General features: G+C 35.6%; 1 protein-coding gene and 2 long non-coding RNA genes across 5 annotated transcripts in view; 2 read left to right on the plus strand and 1 right to left on the minus strand.

The window, feature by feature from the left end:
* LOC106091374 (uncharacterized) overlaps positions 1-4812 on the plus strand; it is a 45399-nt gene extending 40587 nt beyond the window's left edge. The window contains exon 3 of the mRNA XM_013257877.2: positions 4269-4812. Within this exon, the coding sequence (XP_013113331.2) occupies positions 4269-4698 (430 nt within the window). The 3' untranslated portion in view covers positions 4699-4812. The remainder of the gene's footprint in view (positions 1-4268) is intronic.
* Positions 4813-10604: 5792 nt separating this feature from the next.
* Positions 10605-16203, minus strand: LOC106091375 (uncharacterized). Of its 3 annotated transcripts, none has more exons than XR_001221991.2 (6): positions 16128-16203; positions 15774-16056; positions 11568-11634; positions 11274-11373; positions 11099-11212; positions 10605-11038 (listed from the first exon to the last, which is right to left on the minus strand). It is a non-coding gene; the product is annotated as an uncharacterized LOC106091375 (long non-coding RNA). The 3 variants fall into 3 exon arrangements; XR_001221990.2 differs by having other exon boundaries at positions 11499-11634; XR_001221989.2 differs by lacking the exon at positions 11568-11634.
* Positions 12175-13061, plus strand: LOC106091377 (uncharacterized). The gene is made up of 2 exons (XR_001221992.2): positions 12175-12450; positions 12531-13061. It is a non-coding gene; the product is annotated as an uncharacterized LOC106091377 (long non-coding RNA).
* Positions 16204-18021: the final 1818 nt, after the last annotated feature.

Below are 18021 nucleotides of genomic sequence, written 5' to 3' on the forward strand. Positions count from 1 at the left end.
ATTAGAAACATATTTTAGGGCAAAGATCCTTGGAGATCGCGACCTAGTTAGTAAAATAGAGGGTTCTCTCGCTGCCAAGGAATATACAATGGTAGCATTTCTTAAGCTTGATGGTGTTTCCAAAAATGTAAAACAGACGTCAATAATGAAGGAGTTGGATATTCTAAGCATCAACTTTACCGTAAAAAAGTTTAATAATAACTTACTTTCTAAAAGATGCATTACGGCAGGCTTGAGATCTGTGGATCTAAAAAGATGGGTCAGCAGAGGAACACCTCATGGAGGTGTACTACTTTGGAATATCGCCATTAACTATATATTATTGTCTCTGGAAGAAAAAGGCGTAAAAGTGATCCCGTATGCTGATGATGTGGCAATTGCGGTTAGGGGAAGTTTCCGAGCACTCTAAAAGTTATACTTCAGGAAGCTCTACGTGCAACAGTGAAGTGGGCTACCGAAAGTGGTCTAGGTATAGATCCGTGCAAGACAGAAGTAGTTCTTTTCAGCAGGAGATACATGTTGCCTACAGTGGAACCTGTCTTCTTGGGAGGAGAGAATGTTCGATTTACAGAAAGCGCAAAATACTTGGGTGTTTTGTTAGACAGGAAATTGAACTTAAAGTTGGTGGTTTAGACCGCGTGTCATGCAATACTTAACCGGATCCAAAGGATGGCTTGTTTGCGCATACTAGCCGCACTGCGACGCCATCTGATGCACGGAATTTAATTTTACATCTTATGCCTCTGGACATTGTGGCTAGACAAATTGCAGCGACAATTGCCGTGATGTTAGGGGAGCTTTCTCTTTGGTCATGTGGCGGCTACGGACACTGTTATCCTTGATACAATATCCGATGTTCCAGGCAGTGTTGATCACCCCCTACCTGAGCCGCTTTTTAATAAAAAGTAATGTACCACTATTCCTGATAGAGCCGATTGGAACTACGATATCCCTGGTAACAGAAGTTACAAAAACTTCTATACGGATGGCTCCAAACTAAACGACCAGGTGGGCTTTGGGGTGTACTCTGAAGATCTAGAACTGGTCATATCGAAAGGGTTACCCGACCTCTGCAGTGTGTGGAATGGCTACGATATAATATCATAACGACAATTGGCATAAATATCTTCTCAGACAGCCACGCAGCCATTAAATCTCTGGAGAACATATTTCTGAACAAAAAAAAACGCCCTCGACTGTCGCAGATCTCTCAACGAGATGGCTGAGCAGTTCAAAATTCACCTTCTCTGGTGAGATATCCCAGGGAATTGTAAAGCGGACGAGCTTGCGAGACTAGGAACTACCCAACACATTCCAGGGATACTGGAATCTCTGCCTCTAGTGACATGTAAGCTAAGTTTTCATGGCCAGGCCCGAATGACAAATGGTCACAAAGAGGGGGCTGTGAGCGTTCCAAAACTATGTGGCCTAATCTGGACTTGAAGAGTTCTAACGCTTTGCTATCATTGGCTAGAACAGACGTCTCTGTCATTGTGTCCGTCATGACAGGTCACTGTCTAATCGGAAAACATGCTGACTGAAGTTTGCCAGCAACGACTCTTGCAAAAGCTGTGAGGACATCATAAAAGAAGAGTCTATAGAACACCATCTGTGTATGTGTCCCGCAGTAGCAGTCAGAACGAATTCTACTTTAGGTTCTCATTTCTTTGAGAACTTATCTGATTTAGCGGATGTGAGCATTCGCCAGTTATTGGGCTTTTAAAAGGGATCTGGATGGTTCAACGGAAGGTACTAGAAGGCATCTTCCTTCTTCTGTTCCTGTGGTATCATAATGGACGCAAAGTGAGTCTGATGGCAGACTGTCGTTTAAACCAAATCTAACCTAACCTACGCTTTTTTAAAAATACCCCCACAGAATTCTAGTTGATCAACAAAGATCTCATTTCTTTGACGAAAGAATTCGCTAGAAACAAAAATGCCTTTGAAAATGCGTTCTGTTTGGCAGAATTATTGAAGTCGCCTTTTAACTCGGTTGAAACCGTAAAAAACCTTCTAATTCTGTAGTTATAAACTAATCTTCTTCTAATATCGATACAAATTCTAACAATGCAATAAACAACACGTCGATTATTGCTCAATCATCATCAAATGCAACGTTAGCAATTCCAGCTTCGATCAATACAACATCTAGTAGTAATAGATATTATATGTAAAATCGAAAATAAAAACAAGTTAAATTGTATGTCTTTAAATTTAAATACCGGGACGGAGTATCATTTAAGATGATTGTTCCTGATAAAATTTTTGACACTGACAAATCCAATTTTTGGGCGCCTAAAGCACTTATTTAAGAATAGATATACATATAACGATATTCCCTATAATGATATTGTTATTTTTGCCACATGCCTTGAATAATGTTCCAAAAAAACTGGGAACTTGTTTCGATAACAACATCTCCATAGTATTCCAAACGTAAGAGGCTTAAATACCAAATTATCGACTCGTCTCAGACAGCTTTGTTGGGATTTAAACATTGTAGTTTTTTCTTAAACATGGCTTTATAATAAGGTTTACGATATTGAGATCTTAAGTTCAAAATATAGAATTTACAGATGTGATCGGGACAGCAACATTAAGAAAACTAGCGGCGGGGTGTTGATTGCAGTTTCCGCCAAATTACCCTCCGAGCATATAACAATTCTATGCATGTCTGGTATTGAAATTGTGATTGTTAGAATCATTTTGAAGAATGTACTATTATTGGTATCTTGTTCATACATTCCACTTTCGTCCGACATTGAGACTTACTCAGAACACGTTAAAGCTATTACATCTGCTTTTCAAAAATCCTCTTCAACTGACGTTTTGATTACCTTAAGCGATTTTATTATACCGTAAATTTCTTGGATCCTCCCGTGGAATTCTAACAGTTTAGTACCAGTTGCTACTTGTAGTATTTCTAACGATTTTCTTATTTCTTTATTCCACTTCGGGCTCTTTCAGATCAATAATTAATATTATTCAATTGGTAAATTACTCGATTTAATATTTGTCAACCATACATCCGACATTTCTTTATCATTTTCCAATCCGGCCACTTATGCAGTGGATCGCTTTCATCCTACCCTAAACATTACTATTTCTTTCGCAGATAAAATTCCTCATAAATGTCCCTGCCCAAGAAAAGAATATTGCTTCCCTAAAACTAATTTTACTAAGCTCAGATCCCTGCTTTCCACCACTAATTGGGATAACGTTTTAGGATCTGATATGTTGATGAGAGTACATCAACATTTTATTCTATTCTACAGGACTGCTGTGTTAAATCAGTACCTCGAAATATTGTAGGTAATAATTCTGGACCAACTTGAACAAGAAATTTATCGAAACTGAAAAATACAAAGAATGAACTGTATAGATTAGGTTGATCTTATTAGCAAGATCAAAGTACAATATGGAGAACAAGCTGGCTCATCGGAAATGACAAACCGACTTAAAAGCCATTCCTAAGTCTTTCTAAAATTTGTTAATTCTAAGCCCCCCTTGAATATGGTTCAGTTTCAATTAACACAAATTTAGATATTGCAAACATTTCGCCGAATTTTTTCCGACTACCTATTCTGATAAACTTTACACAAACGACTATGAATATCCTTATATAATAAGACATTTTATTAAAATAGATGTTCCATTGATAGTTGAAGACACTATATAACAAAACTTAAGGTCAATAAAATCTACATTTCTATTTGGTCCGGATGGTGTCCTGGCTAGCATTTTGGCACAGTGTGTCGATCAACTTTCCTATCCTTTGCTGATACTGTTTAATAATTAAAAAAAAGTGTACTGTCACAAAAAGTGTAAGGTCACTGTCTGATAGCAAAAAATGCTGACAGACTGAAGGTTGCAAGCATGTGAGGTCGTCGAGGAAGAATAAACTATAGAACATCTGCTATGTGTGCGTCCCGCACAGGCAGTCAGAGAAGTTTCACTTTAGGTTCTCATTTCTCTGATTTAGCGGATGTGAACATTCGTAAATTGTTGGGCTTTTAAAGCGGTATGGATGGTTCGACGGTAAGAACTAGATGGCATCTACCGGAGGCATCACAATGGAGGAAAACGTCTAAGTGAGTCTGATGGCAGACTGCCACTTAAACCTAACCTTACCGACGTTCAATACGGGACTAAGGAAAATGATTAAAAAATGCATTCAAGTAGGATTATGTATTGTATATCATGCTAAGCGTTGAAAAAAAAGTTTCCTTGCATCGTCTTTTATAAACTAGTTTAATTTCTCATTACAGGTCTCTTCTTACACATGAAGATCTATATTCAATTTTCTCACACAATCTTAGTACTACCAACATGTATCTGGAATTTGAGTTAATGGATTACCCTGCAGTACTGCTTCCTAACTCATCTCCTTCGCCAAGATGTAAAATTTTTCCCAAAGACTTTCTAGCTCCACCACCAAGCTGTAAAGAAGTCCATATACACATACACCATAAAAGAAATAATGATATTGATTACACGCGTCTAAAATGCTGCAAAGAACTAAACGTTTTTGAAGATTTAGTAAAGCTTAATTTAGGTGAAAATGATTTGCGTGGCACCGATCTCAAGGATAATTCGTTATTAATACTGGAAGAAAGTAATTCTGAATGGTGGGAATCAGAAATTGTGGTGCGGGGATTTAAGGAAAAGACAACAACAGGTTTCGACATGTGGTCATAGCGCAGCATTTTGGAAGGTTTTTAGCTGTACTCAGCCCTCTCCCCTACTCCGTTTAATTTTTCCCAATAATCATTTTATATTATAGTCTCAAGTAAAATATTTAATTATATTAAATGATGAAGAGTTTTGTATTTGGTGAATATTGAGAGAGGTAGATATGGTATTTCAGAACTAAAGCTTAATTTAGAATGACGTAGCGCTATTAAGCTTTACCTACAGGGTAAGTATGCAGCCTTCACCTTTAACAAAATCTTGATCTGCTTGTAAATAGAAAAAAATTGGCTTGGCAGATAAACAAAGGATATGTGTCTACTACTGACACTTTGGCCGAAACGCAGTTGTATCAGAAATACGTTGTGTTATTGCACGAAAACATCTTTGCCCTTTGATGGAGGGGTTCCACCTGAGAACTAAGAAGACAAGCTGTCATGTTCTTAGAGCGGAGTTCGGTCTGGATCTTATTCCACTTATTTAATTTTGCGTGTCCAAAATGGCTGCGGATAGTTTACTAGTTATAGACCAATTGTCAACAACCCAAATGTTGCAAGGCAAACGAGATAATTTTGTTTCTCAACTCATCTGCTAGTCTCGGGAAATAAATGGGTCGATTATGGATGGGAACATTAGTTCAATTGCGTTGTCAGTTGGCAAATTTGCATTACGGATGGCAACTTTCAGCTGAAGTTGCCAATGTCAGTTGCTAAAAAAAGGATTTTTTGGCAACCACTTTTTTGTAGTTGCTTTGCTGTTTTTATCAGTAAATAAACAGTGAAATTAAAAGGAAATTATTTTTTTTTTGTGTTGAAATTGTTCATTTGTTTGTTAATTACAAATGTGTTGGCGTTTGTAGGCTTCACCATGGTTAAAATCCCCACAAATCAATAATTATTGATGTTAAAAAAATGGAGGCAACCCCAATGCAGCCAGGGTGGTGCGAGCGCAAAAAATACATCGCCTAGTTCAGGCAAATCGGATAATAATTGCGACCTCTAGAGGCTCAAGAAGTCAAGATCCCAGATCGGTTTATATGGCAGCTATATCAGGTTATGAACCGATTTAAACATTATTTGACACAGTTGTTGAAAGAAAAAGAAAAAACGTCATGCAAAATTTCAGCCAAATTAGATAGGAATTGCGCCCTCAGAAGCTCAAGAAGTCAAGTCCCCAGATCTGTTTATATATGACAGCTATATCAGGTTATGAACCGATTTGAACCATACTTGGCGCAGATGTTGGATATCATAACAAAATACTTCGTGCAAAAATTCATTCAAATCGGATAAGAATTGCGCCCTCTAGAGGCTCAAGAAGTCAAGACCCAAGATCGGTTTATATGGCAGCTATATCATGTTATGGACCGATTTGAACCATACTTGGCACAGTTGTTGGATATCATAACAAAACACGTCGTGCATCGGTTTATATGGCAGCTATATCAAACCATGGACCGATATGGCCATTTACAATACCAACCGACCTACACTAATAAGAAGTATTTGTGCAAAATTTCAAGCGGCTAGCTTTACTCCTTCGGAAGTTAGCGTGCTTTCGACAGACAGACGGACGGACGGACATGGCTAGATCGACAAAAAATGTCACGACGATCAAGAATATATATACTTTATGGGGTCTCAGACGAATATTTCGAGTAGTTACAAACAGAATGACGAAATTAGTATACCCCCATCGTATGGTGGAGGGTATAAAAAACGAATTACAGGCTGTCGGCCATCGCCAGGAGTTGTCTACGTATTCCCATTATACAGACGGCAGCAGATATATTGAAAATTATTGGGTTGCCCAAAAAGTAATTGCGGATTTTTTAAAAGAAAGTAAATGCATTTTTAATAAAACTTAGAATGAACTTTAATCAAATATACTTTTTTACGCTTTTTTTCTAAAGCAAGCTAAAAGTAACAGCTGATAACTGACAGAAGAAAGAATGCAATTACAGAGTCATTGCAGAGTCATTTGTCAACGCCGACTATATGAAAAATCCGCAATTACTTTTTAGGCAACCCAATAACTTGGATATAAAGCTCTTAAGTTTTGAAAAGATGTTGGTTTTGGAACAGCTAAAGAAATCCATTGAGAAGAGAAGCAAACGGCGACATAAAATGATATTTTACACGTTAATAAATAAAAAGACAGTAAATTAATAATAAAGTGTATATTCATGGTATTTCCCAATTTTTAGGTGGTGGTTTAATTATTTGTTTACACATTTTCTGCTGCGGGATCGCCAAAACACTATTACCGGAATCAAATAACAAAAGTTGCCATGCATAATACAAATTTTTAATTTGGTTGTGTTGTAAGACAGCCACTCAACTGAATGTTGGTTGCTATCCATAATCGACCCATAAATATCTCCAGAGGCATTGAACCTTCGCCTTACTAATTTTAGTCCAATTTTGATGCGGTTTGGAATCGCTGTGCAAATTTTGATACATTTTTGAAATTTGTGGGTCGCTTATGTTAGCGACTAACGTTCAGGTGGTATGAGGTCTGACAAAACACCAAAAATAAAAATTTCCATTACGTACGGCAACTTTTGTCAATTGATGTCGATAATAGTGTTTTTGGGCGTCCGGCGGGAAGAAGTGTTAACAAATAATTAAAACAACGCAAAAAAGGCTAAAAGTTATGAAATATCATGAATAAACCTTTAATTATATAAAGCACTGTTTAACACATTGAGTGTCAAGCGGTTTTGACGAAAACTTTCCCCAGCCACACATATTTTTTGTGTTTGAATGAGTGTATAAGTGATAAAAAACTAATTTTGAGATATCCCTAGTCCAATGTGATCCTTACTTTTTATTTTATATAGACTATTTTGTTTCGTACATTCTGTACGACTACACGAAGAGTATGCATTTATAAAAGTCGCTGTCGTACAAAAACGTCCGACGCTTTTTTCATGTTTTTAATTTTTGTTTGATTTCTGTTTTCTTTTTTGTTTAAATAAAAACAAGAATCAAATGCCTACAATGTCGCAACGATCGTTAAGAAAAAAGGATGTGTTAAAAGACTTGGCGGTGTTGTTCGCTTTTGTTTACGACTTAAAATGGTCACGGGATATCTGTGGAATACTCCATATGGAGTAGTTGCAACGGCAGTCGCGGACAATCATCGGTATCGAGCGGTGAGTCTCAGTGAGAGAGTGTTCCAGGTGATCGACTTGGAAAACCATTGTAAGTACCAGGTTATTGTTGAAACTCTGGTTCCTTGGAGAGGCAGACTTGCTTTCTGACAATATATTCCCAATAAGGCTCATCCGTACACTAAAAAAAAAAGTGACCCAATGATTGAGATGAAATAAACTACTTTCGAATAAAGTTGAATTTCATACAGCGCTAAAGACAATTTTGTACGTTTTTAGTTAATGCATTTCTAAAATATAATTACATCAAAGAAAGATTATTTGAACTGAACTTAATACAAATGATGGAATAAAATTTTTTATTGTGTGTTAATACATCTGTATAAACTTCTTCTTCTATTTCGTTCGGTTTTAACTAATACCTGCAGTAAATCTTAAAGATGTACTATTTATTATCATATTACAGCCTTATTCACAAACAGTTCTTATTATGGGCTTAAAATCTATTTTAACTATTATACACTTTTTGCTTAATAAACTGATTTTAAAATTGTGTATTCACAAACACATAATAACAGTCAAATAACTATGAAACATTTTTAGAATTTTTTGAAGTTTTATCTGGCAATTCCGGCTATTTGACAATGTCAAATTATTAATAAAAATATACAATGTTGTGAAGCACAGCAAGTGCAACGATAACAAACAACGAAATCGCTGCTTCCACACCCCAAAACACCTCTCTACTGTATTCCTTGTTGCAATATGAGCAACATTGTAGCGTTCTTCCTTTTCGTTGTTAGTGCGGGGGAGAGGAGTAAATAGATAATGCGTCAACTGATATCCTGAATCTCCAAGTAAACGACCCCTGAATTCTTTTTTTTTTCAAATCGTTCCTTAATAGAAGATTCATTAAGTATCCGACAATCATGAGTACTTCCTCTCCACCCTGCAACGATAACAAACAACGAAATCGCTGCTTCCACACCCCAAAACACCTCTCTACTGTATTCCTTGTTGCAATATGAGCAACATTGTAGCGTTCTTCCTTTTCGTTGTTAGTGCGGGGGAGAGGAGTAAATAGATAATGCGTCAACTGATATCCTGAATCTCCAAGTAAACGACCCCTGAATTCTTTTTTTTTTCAAATCGTTCCTTAATAGAAGATTCATTAAGTATCCGACAATCATGAGTACTTCCTCTCCACCTAGCAACTATGTCGCGAATTTTCAATTGGGCATCACACACAACCTAAAAATGAAATACTATTATGCTCCTTCGATTAGTAAATCACCTCACACCTGTACATTCAGTGAATAGAATCCTTTCCGGTTTATATAATATTGGGCAAGAACTCCACCAGTTTTCTTTATTTTAACATGAGTTCCATCAATTGCTCCAATAACGCCCGGAAAGTTTCTAATGGCCTTAAAATCTCTCATTATTACGGCTTGCTCTTCGAGAGATGTCGGCATGTTTATGTATTCCATACCATGACGAGCCAAAGCGCGAGCAACTCTATTGCATATTCTTGAAACCGTTGGTTGGGCTAATCCGTGCAAATCTCCCGCATCATCTTGAACCTAGAAACAGGATTTTGCCAATAAAAGGATTAAATTTAATCATTTAACAACAATAAACAAACCTCTCTGCGACCCCAACAACGCAAAGCAACCATAACTTGTAGTTCGGCCGGAGTCCCGTGCCCTCTTTTGCTTAATTCAATATCATTTTTTATTAGACCAATAATTTTTTTGCCGTTGATTTCTTAAACCGATATTTGGCTTTAAAGTGATGGTCCGGAATAGAAAATGGATCAAATCTTTCTTTGTAATCTCGTGGACGTCTCCTTTTAAAAGTCTGCTCCAATCTCCCTATAAATTTCAAAAGAATGAGAAACAAGTAAAAACGCATTAAGTTCGGCCGTGCCGAACGTTGGATGTCGTGGCTCTAAGTACAACTCATTGCTTCAAATTTCATCGACATCGTACAAAAACTGCGGTCTTTATGGCCTGAAGACCCTAAATCGGTCTATATGGCAGCTATATCCAAATATCGTCAGATTTTGCCCATTCAAGAACTTAACCTGCGTATAGAAGAAATACGAGTCTGTGCAAAATTTCAGCTCAATATCTCAATTTTTAAAGACTGTATCGTGTTCTCAACAGACAGACGGACGGACATGGCTAGATCGTCTTAGATTTTTATGACGATCAAGAATATATATACTTTGTAAGGTCGGAAATGGATATTTCGATGTGTTGCAAACGGAATGACTAAATGAATGAATCCTATGGTGGTGGGTATAAAAATACACCGATTTTCATTCCTTTCGCTAGCCGCTCAAAATTTTGCTAAATATTCTTATAAGTTTAAGTAAGCTGCCATATAAAACAATCTCCTAGTTTGCCTTTTTGGGCCTTAGAAGGCGCATTTATTATCCGATTTGGCTGAAATTTTTCCCATAGTGCTTTGTTATGACTTTTAACTACTATGGGAAGTACGGTACATCCTCCGAAAAAAGCTTCCATAAACCGTTTTCCCGGTTAGATTATTTGAGCCTCTAGAGATGATCTTTTGATAACATGTAACATGGTCAATAACGTTACATAGCGCATATACAAATCGGTCTCAGCATTTGAGGTGTCATTGACAAAACTTGTCAATTGCAATCCATGGTGGAAGGTCTATAAGATTCGGCCCGGCCGAACTTAACGCGCTTTAATTTGTTCTATACTTACTTATTTCACCGATTACATTAAGTGCATCCATTTTTATAAGATTTTTCGCTATTCACAAATTTAATCAAACGTTTCACATTTATTTAAAGTAGTTTATGCTCGTGCAATTGAGAAATGTCATTTTAAAATGGTGTTAAACAAGGGTAAAACCAATAATAACTTTTTCAAATTTAAAATTGGTTTATTAAGGGTAAAATAGGCTATTATGTGTTTGTGAATACAAAAAACAACATTTTATCCTATTTTCGGTTTATAGAGCTCTTTTAAATGTTTGTGAATAAGACTGTTAGTCCTTTGTTTTATTTTATTGCTATAATCCGAATTTATACTTTGCTAGTACGAAAATATTTCGTATATATTTACTATAAAAATGTTAGTACTTTTAGTTTTCAATGGCTTCGGAAAAAAATCACAATTGCACATAAGTTGCGTAGGGTTAAGCACCATATTTTCCCAGAAGTTTTGTTACGCCATATCTACAATATTTGATAGTCTGTTGAAAAATAAATGAAAGTGTTCAGTATAGATATATAATTTTCAATCTAGTATTTACCATGAAAGGTGTACGTCAGTGTGTAATTAGTAGTATAAATCCTTTTGCGAAATCATTTGCGTTTAAATAATCCATCGCTGAAGAAATTGTATTTCAAATTTCAATTTTTAGTTTCTGCAAACAAAGTTAAATAAAGACCAGAATAATTTTTAGTTTTTTAATGTCTAATGCTAACCTGCTAATGTTGCATGTTTGGGCTATTCTGAACAGTAGCGACGAGAACATATTCCCACTATACCATTGCCGCATATTGAATTTCTTCCTGTAATTGTGTTCTGAGACAAAAGAGAAAAACATTATTTGAACAAAAAGAAGAGATGGATATCGTAACTCGATTTTTGTTTCATATTTTTAATTTTGTTTCATATTTTTTATTTATTTATTTTTTTTTTTTTGTTACCGTTCACTACTATTCTTGGCGAATGCGTACATCACTCACGGGAATGGTTTGTATGGTTTCAGATGTTACCTGCGTGAGTTCCTGACGCGTTTGCATGAGCTGCATTGCTCTAAACGTTTTATGACGTTGCGCATGACTTTGGTATATTTGTTGTTATTTCGAACACAGGCAGTTTCCAATAACAGCATAAAAGGAAAATGTAAAAGGCGGGTTTGGCTTTTTAAATAAGGATTTATATATATAAGAATTTATATCAGTAATAAACATTCAAAGATTTCTAAGAGCATTTTATTTAGGGTTTCTAACATGGATCTATTGTCTTATATAAAGTGAAGTCACAAATCAAACCCTCTTGTATTATGATATTCTACGTTTTTAATCGATTGATGATTGCATGACTGACAAAGAACGTGTTTAAGTAGAACCTTCATTAATGATAGGTTTGGAATTACTTAGAATTTAATGGATTTAACCAAATTTGAAGTTACAACTTGTATTTCAATTGAATTTATTCAAGAATACACAAATTTGGGAAATTCCTAAACTATTTTAAACGAATATTTATTCAATTTGAAGAATATAGGTTTGTAGCAAGCTTTGAACTCAACATAACAACATGTTTATATTGGGTAAATAAAAATGTTGTTTGCTATAGTAATATTTGATTTGTTAAGAAGAAACCTGATTAAGTAAAATGACTTTCCAAAACCAAGTTTATGAACTATTTGCGACTAAATACAGATGAGTAAAACTTACTAAAAATATTCCAATTTTTCGTTGTTTTAATCAAAATTTAACCAAATTAAATTAACTAACTTATTTAATATAAGTATTTTACATTATTTTATGCGCACCATTTTTCTGAGTGTATGGAATAAAACTGTTTAAACTTTGCTCTACTGAGGGATTTACCTGGTCATTGAAAATATATTCTGAAGAATGAGCTACTGGGGTAAGGGAAGGATAAGGTCGTACATCTTACATTGTCAAATTTTATACCAGCTACGAACTCTCCCACTAAATGCTAAATAGTAAAACCCACCCTGTCGGCACTCTTCGCGCAAACAAGAAATAATTGCCAATAGAAGTGATGAATTCTGCGCTTAAAAAGGGAGAATTGATGGCCAAAGAAGATGAAAATGGGAAATTGGCAATTGAATTGTTACTTGGCCTGTCAATAGTAAAACCACATTGTTTATAAGGAAGCTACAAAGAAAAACATCAACATATGCAAATTCCGTCAACGTGGAGCAGATGTTAGATCCAAAAGGTCATTAGATTAGATCCAAAAGGTCATTACCACCTCAATCAGTTAACCCCGGTAAAATCGTTATAACTATAAGGGTAGATGCCAATAATAAAGCAATTCGACGTTCTTTTGTTTTTTGTTACGCAACTGCAAAAAAAAAGCTGAATCGTAAAACGCTAGGAAAAAACTTTCAGCGTCAAAGGCGAACGTGGTACGGTGGCCTCCTGTAATATTATATAAATTTAAAAAAAAAATTTAATACATTCTTCACTTAATAAAACCTCAAAAATTCATCATGCATGCTTTTGCAAAAATATTCGGTAAAGCTTAGTACTGACTTCATTCGCAGCGAAAATGCCTATTAAATTATTGCGAAATCCGACAGATTCTATTCTTCACCAATATACAAATAAAAGTCAAACAGCAACACACAACAAATATAACAGCGTTGAAGCAGTGTTGATTGTCGCCCATTTCGTGAGCAATTAATTAACTTTGCAATTTATAGAAGAGAAATTTGTGTTGGGGTTGGGAAAATTGTGTTCGCATTTTCTTCGTTACCATTTTTTTATAATGCGTTTTGAAAGTTGTTTGGATGAAAAGTCGATGTCAGTGTTGACGTGTTAGATGTCGTACGGAAACGTAGGACATGGCACTCAATGCGTAAACAATTTTTTTTCTTAATGTGAAAAAGATCATTTAAAATAGCCATTTGCTGCCTTTTTTTTAGTTGCTCCCAATTCAACATTTCGTAAACACCAAAGTGCCCGTCTACTTGAATTACATTGCAATAAGTCATCTTCTGCGTAGTTTAATGGATATAGACGCTCCTGGTAATGTTAAGGTTTTCTTTTATTTTGCTTCAGTATAAATTATTTTCCAGGAGTACGCGGTGGCGATGTTTTTTGTGCACACACACAACGCGAGCTGCATTTGACATTGACAATGTTTTCATCAAGAACTATAGATTTTTGCTAATTTAAGCCAGAGTGAAGCCTACAAAACACCAACACATTTGTAATAGAAAAACAAATTAATAATTTATAAACAAAAAATAATTCTTTTAATTTATATTATATTATAAAAAATTACTGTGCCGCAATTCTGTAACGAAAACGTTTAGTTAGATTTGACGAAAAAAAATCGTTTGCTCTAACGGTTGTTGTTTTCTAAATCTTAGTTAAAAGAAATTGTTATCTTTTTTTTCTTTTGCAACTCTACAAAAAAAAACTCAAATCGCCATGAGGGATAGAATTCTTCACAAAGTCTTAAATTCTTACTTTATTCGGCAAATTTTTCCGTTTGTTTTTTTTTTTATATGGAGTTTCAACGCAAAAACCGAATATAGTACCGGCCTTTACTTATGAAAAAATCTTCATAAAAGTATTATTTTCATTGAGATTAATGTAGATTTTAAAAAAAGTAACCGTGAAAAATGTGTTTTCAACACATTGGAAAACGAATATAGTACCGGTGCTATATTCGGTTTTCGCGTTGAAACTCCATATAAAAAAACAAACGGAAAAATTTGCCGAAATGTGTTCGTTTCGTCATAACTTGCATTTCGGGACGCCCATTGAAAGCATAACCACAGTCGCTTTGCAACAAGTCAATTTCTTACGCAGAATAAATGCGATCGCCAAACTTCTAATTGTAACTGAGTGTTTGTTGGAGTTAGTGATGTTACTCACATGTATTTACTCTGGGTGGAAAAAGATAAAGTATTTGTGGAGGCATAAATAAAAGAGTATTTTTATATATAAATAAATATACTCGAACGAAACATAAATATTTCTTTCACAACAAGCAACTCAATCAATCTGTACGAAATAAAATCATTATTTATTAATTACGAAGCAGCTGATAAATTGTTTGATGCCATATTAATTTTTATATGTATATGGCAACATTTTGCCAAAGAAACCAAAAAAAAAATCAAATGTGGTAACCTTGTCAAAAAACCGAAAGAACGATTTTCGGAAATTTTTTCACAAAAAAGAACGTAGTACCGGCCTTAAAGTGAAAATCCATATAAAAAAGTGAAAAAAAAAAATTGCCGAAATGTTTTCATTTCACCATAACTTGTTTTTCCCACTATTGGAAATTAGGCATTTTGTGCCGCCCAAGGAATGCACAACCACAGTCGCTACGAAACTCACGCAAAAAAAAACGCAATCGCTGAGGACTTATTGTAATTCAATTCGTTATTAGCATTGGTGACCGTAAACATATGGAAGATGTTAGAGTGTATAGAATATTATAAAAAAGCAGTAAAATATGATAAAAATATGTTTGGTTAAATTTTAAATGTTTGGTATTTTTATGGTGGTTGCAAAATGGGAGTTGGATATGATGATCGTTCGCCCTGCAGACGATGCGAGTGGAAACAAGCTAAGAGCAAAGGGTGGTTCGACCTTGAAGGCTCTGCTGCCATAGCCGATGGCCCGCAATACTAACTATCAGCCGCTTGGGACCCCGAGTGCCAAGTTTGAAAAATTGCGTGCTGCTCATCCCAACAATCAGCCAAACTTAGTGTAGCAGTGTGCCGTAAACAGCTGAGTACAATTTTTTCTCGCGAAGTGCACTATCTGTCAAAGAGTTTTGGTTGTGTGTGTGGTTAAGAACCATAGCACACACAAACTTAGAGTTGCACTAATCACTGAAAATATTGGATGCACTATCTATCCAATATTTTATTGTTGGGCAATTGCTAATAACTGCCGCAAGCAGAAGTATGGACACACCAACAATTTGCGCCCTAAGAAGAAGTTGAAGTACATTATAAGTTAAAAACTATTATAATACAAGAAATAAAAAATGATAAAAAAAATGTTTGGTTAAATTAACAAAACAATTCCTTCGCTCATGTACTCAAAATAATCAAATACATTTTTTTTGAGTTAATGCTTTAAAAGCCTTACAATTATGAAACCTTAAAATGCGTTTTCTGCAAAATTAATTGTTTTGAGTTATGACGCTCTTCAAAGATATGAGCGTTATTTATGTTTCTGTAGAAACAAACTCACCTTATTAGAGCAAATGAATATAATAGTTTTGTTGCGTTTAAGTCCAACATACACAGATTGATCACTTGTCGTTAATATGAAAGAAGACATCAGAGCAAAATCATCATTGTTATCCTGGCGCTGGGGCGTGGCAGTACCCTTTACTTCAGTCACTTACTATTTTTTCTCAGAGCGAGGATTTTAACCATTTGTAGCGAGTAGTTTTGTCGGCACCGATTTCTCTATGTACAATAAAGCCCATTTTCTTGGCCTGTGACAGAAGAGCAGCAACTTCAGTGGACTCCTTTGCACAAAATATTAATATTAATAAAAATTTTGGAAAATAATAATTTAGAAAAGGTAAGTGGGGTTTACCTTTTCTAATGTGGACGACACTCTCTCCAGGCTTTGGGTTTCTGGGTCATTTGCTCAACTTCAGCTATGACTTTTGTGGCAATGGCAAAGCTCCTCTACGAATTTTGAACTAGAGGAACGGGCATCTTAATATGAAAACCATCAGATCTTATATGAGAATCATGTTTTTTAAGTACATACCATTTCAGCTATTTCCTTTCATTATTGCTCAGCAGATTTATTTATTCTGTAATCATTAATGAAACATATGTATATTGGACTGTTACCGATGCTGCCAGGGGCGTTTTTACGAAAAAGTTTTCAGTACGGCATCTCTGTTTTAATAAATGAAAAAACGGATTTCCGAAATTTTTTCACTTAAAAGAACGTAGTACCACCCTTAATTGTCCAATTCGGTCTATTGATTCATGTCAGAAGCTTTTACGAGTGTAAAAAGCTCTTAAAAATCACTTTATTATGATTCTCGAACCCTATTATCCATATTTTTGAAAATGAAATTTGCTTGAATTATGCCTCGTATTTTCTACACTTGGTTCCAAATTGTTACTTAATAAGTCAGATTAGATTAAAAAAAGTATTGTTATCATTTTTCCCCTATAAAATGTGGTTCACCAAAGCCAGGGCACCCCATAACCATATGGAGGTAATGCCATGGTTTAATTGTGAAATAATACTTGTTATTTCAAAGCCTCATTAGTTTTCCTCACATTTTAGTGGACCGTCCGACTCAGAAATGCTCTATGTTGACCCATCGCAGAACCCAGCATTGTCTAAAAAGGTTGTCGACGACCCGAAGTGTTGTGTAGCAAGCTCAAAAGAAATTGTTGTGTTGCTTTTGAAAACACAAGTTTTTGACGTGGTGTACAAACGGCCCTATACACAATATTTTGAACAGTATGGGGATTTAATTTTTTACTGCTACAGTCGTACACATGTAACGTAAATTTATCAACCAAAATTTGTGGAATTTGGGACACTGTGACCAAAATGGAGCGTCCTTGTCTGGACGATAACATATAAGATCTTCCTGATCTCGGCTGTATGACAAAATTATTACTTTTTTTAGCGCAGAGGTTAGCATGTCCGCCTATGACGCTGAACGCCTGGAATTTGGGACACTGTGACCAGAGTGGAGCGTCCTTGTCTTCCTGATCTCGGCTGTATGACAAAATTATTACTTTTTTTAGCGCAGAGGTTAGCATGTCCGCCTATGACGCTGAACGCCTGGGTTCGAATCCTGGTGTGACCATCATCAAATTTTTTTCAGCTGTGGTTATCCCCTCCTAATGCTGGGAACATTTGTCAGGTGCTATGCCAAGTAAAAACTTCTCCCCAACCAGTCAGAGCAAGAAGAAAGAAGTTTATTAATATGTGAGTGTCAAGCAAGAAAAAACAAGCTATAAAATGTTCAAAATTCCCATTAGTTTCGGAGGCTTTACCCACAAAATTACCAAGATTGCGGTTTTAAATAATTTTCACTAGGTTATAGTAGCGAGAAAATAGCTATCATTTGCAGACCAGGATAGTTCTAGCTCAATCTCAATTGAAATTGTTTCTACTCCACAGTCGTGTGTCTCGATTATAACCAGGGACCACACATCACAAATGTCAAATGCATGGTGGTGCACATGAGGATTCCTTCTGAATTGTGTTCATACTATTTCGATGGGCAGGATAATAAGCCTAGCAAAGGGCTCAAATAGAAATATTGTGAAGTTTGTTGGCTACGAGGATGACGATTTAATCTTGGTGTGTGGACGTTCAGAGTCCATATAGTGTGCTGCCAAGATTGGCGAATGGCCTTGACGTTAAAACCCGAAAGATAAAGTAGGTTGTATTCACCAATATGAGGTAAATTGATGTGTTCAGGGAACCACTCCTACATGTGGAGCTA

The sequence above is a fragment of the Stomoxys calcitrans genome, chromosome 2 (genome assembly GCF_963082655.1).
Source record: "Stomoxys calcitrans chromosome 2, idStoCalc2.1, whole genome shotgun sequence".
NCBI classification, from domain to species: Eukaryota; Metazoa; Arthropoda; class Insecta; order Diptera; family Muscidae; genus Stomoxys; species Stomoxys calcitrans.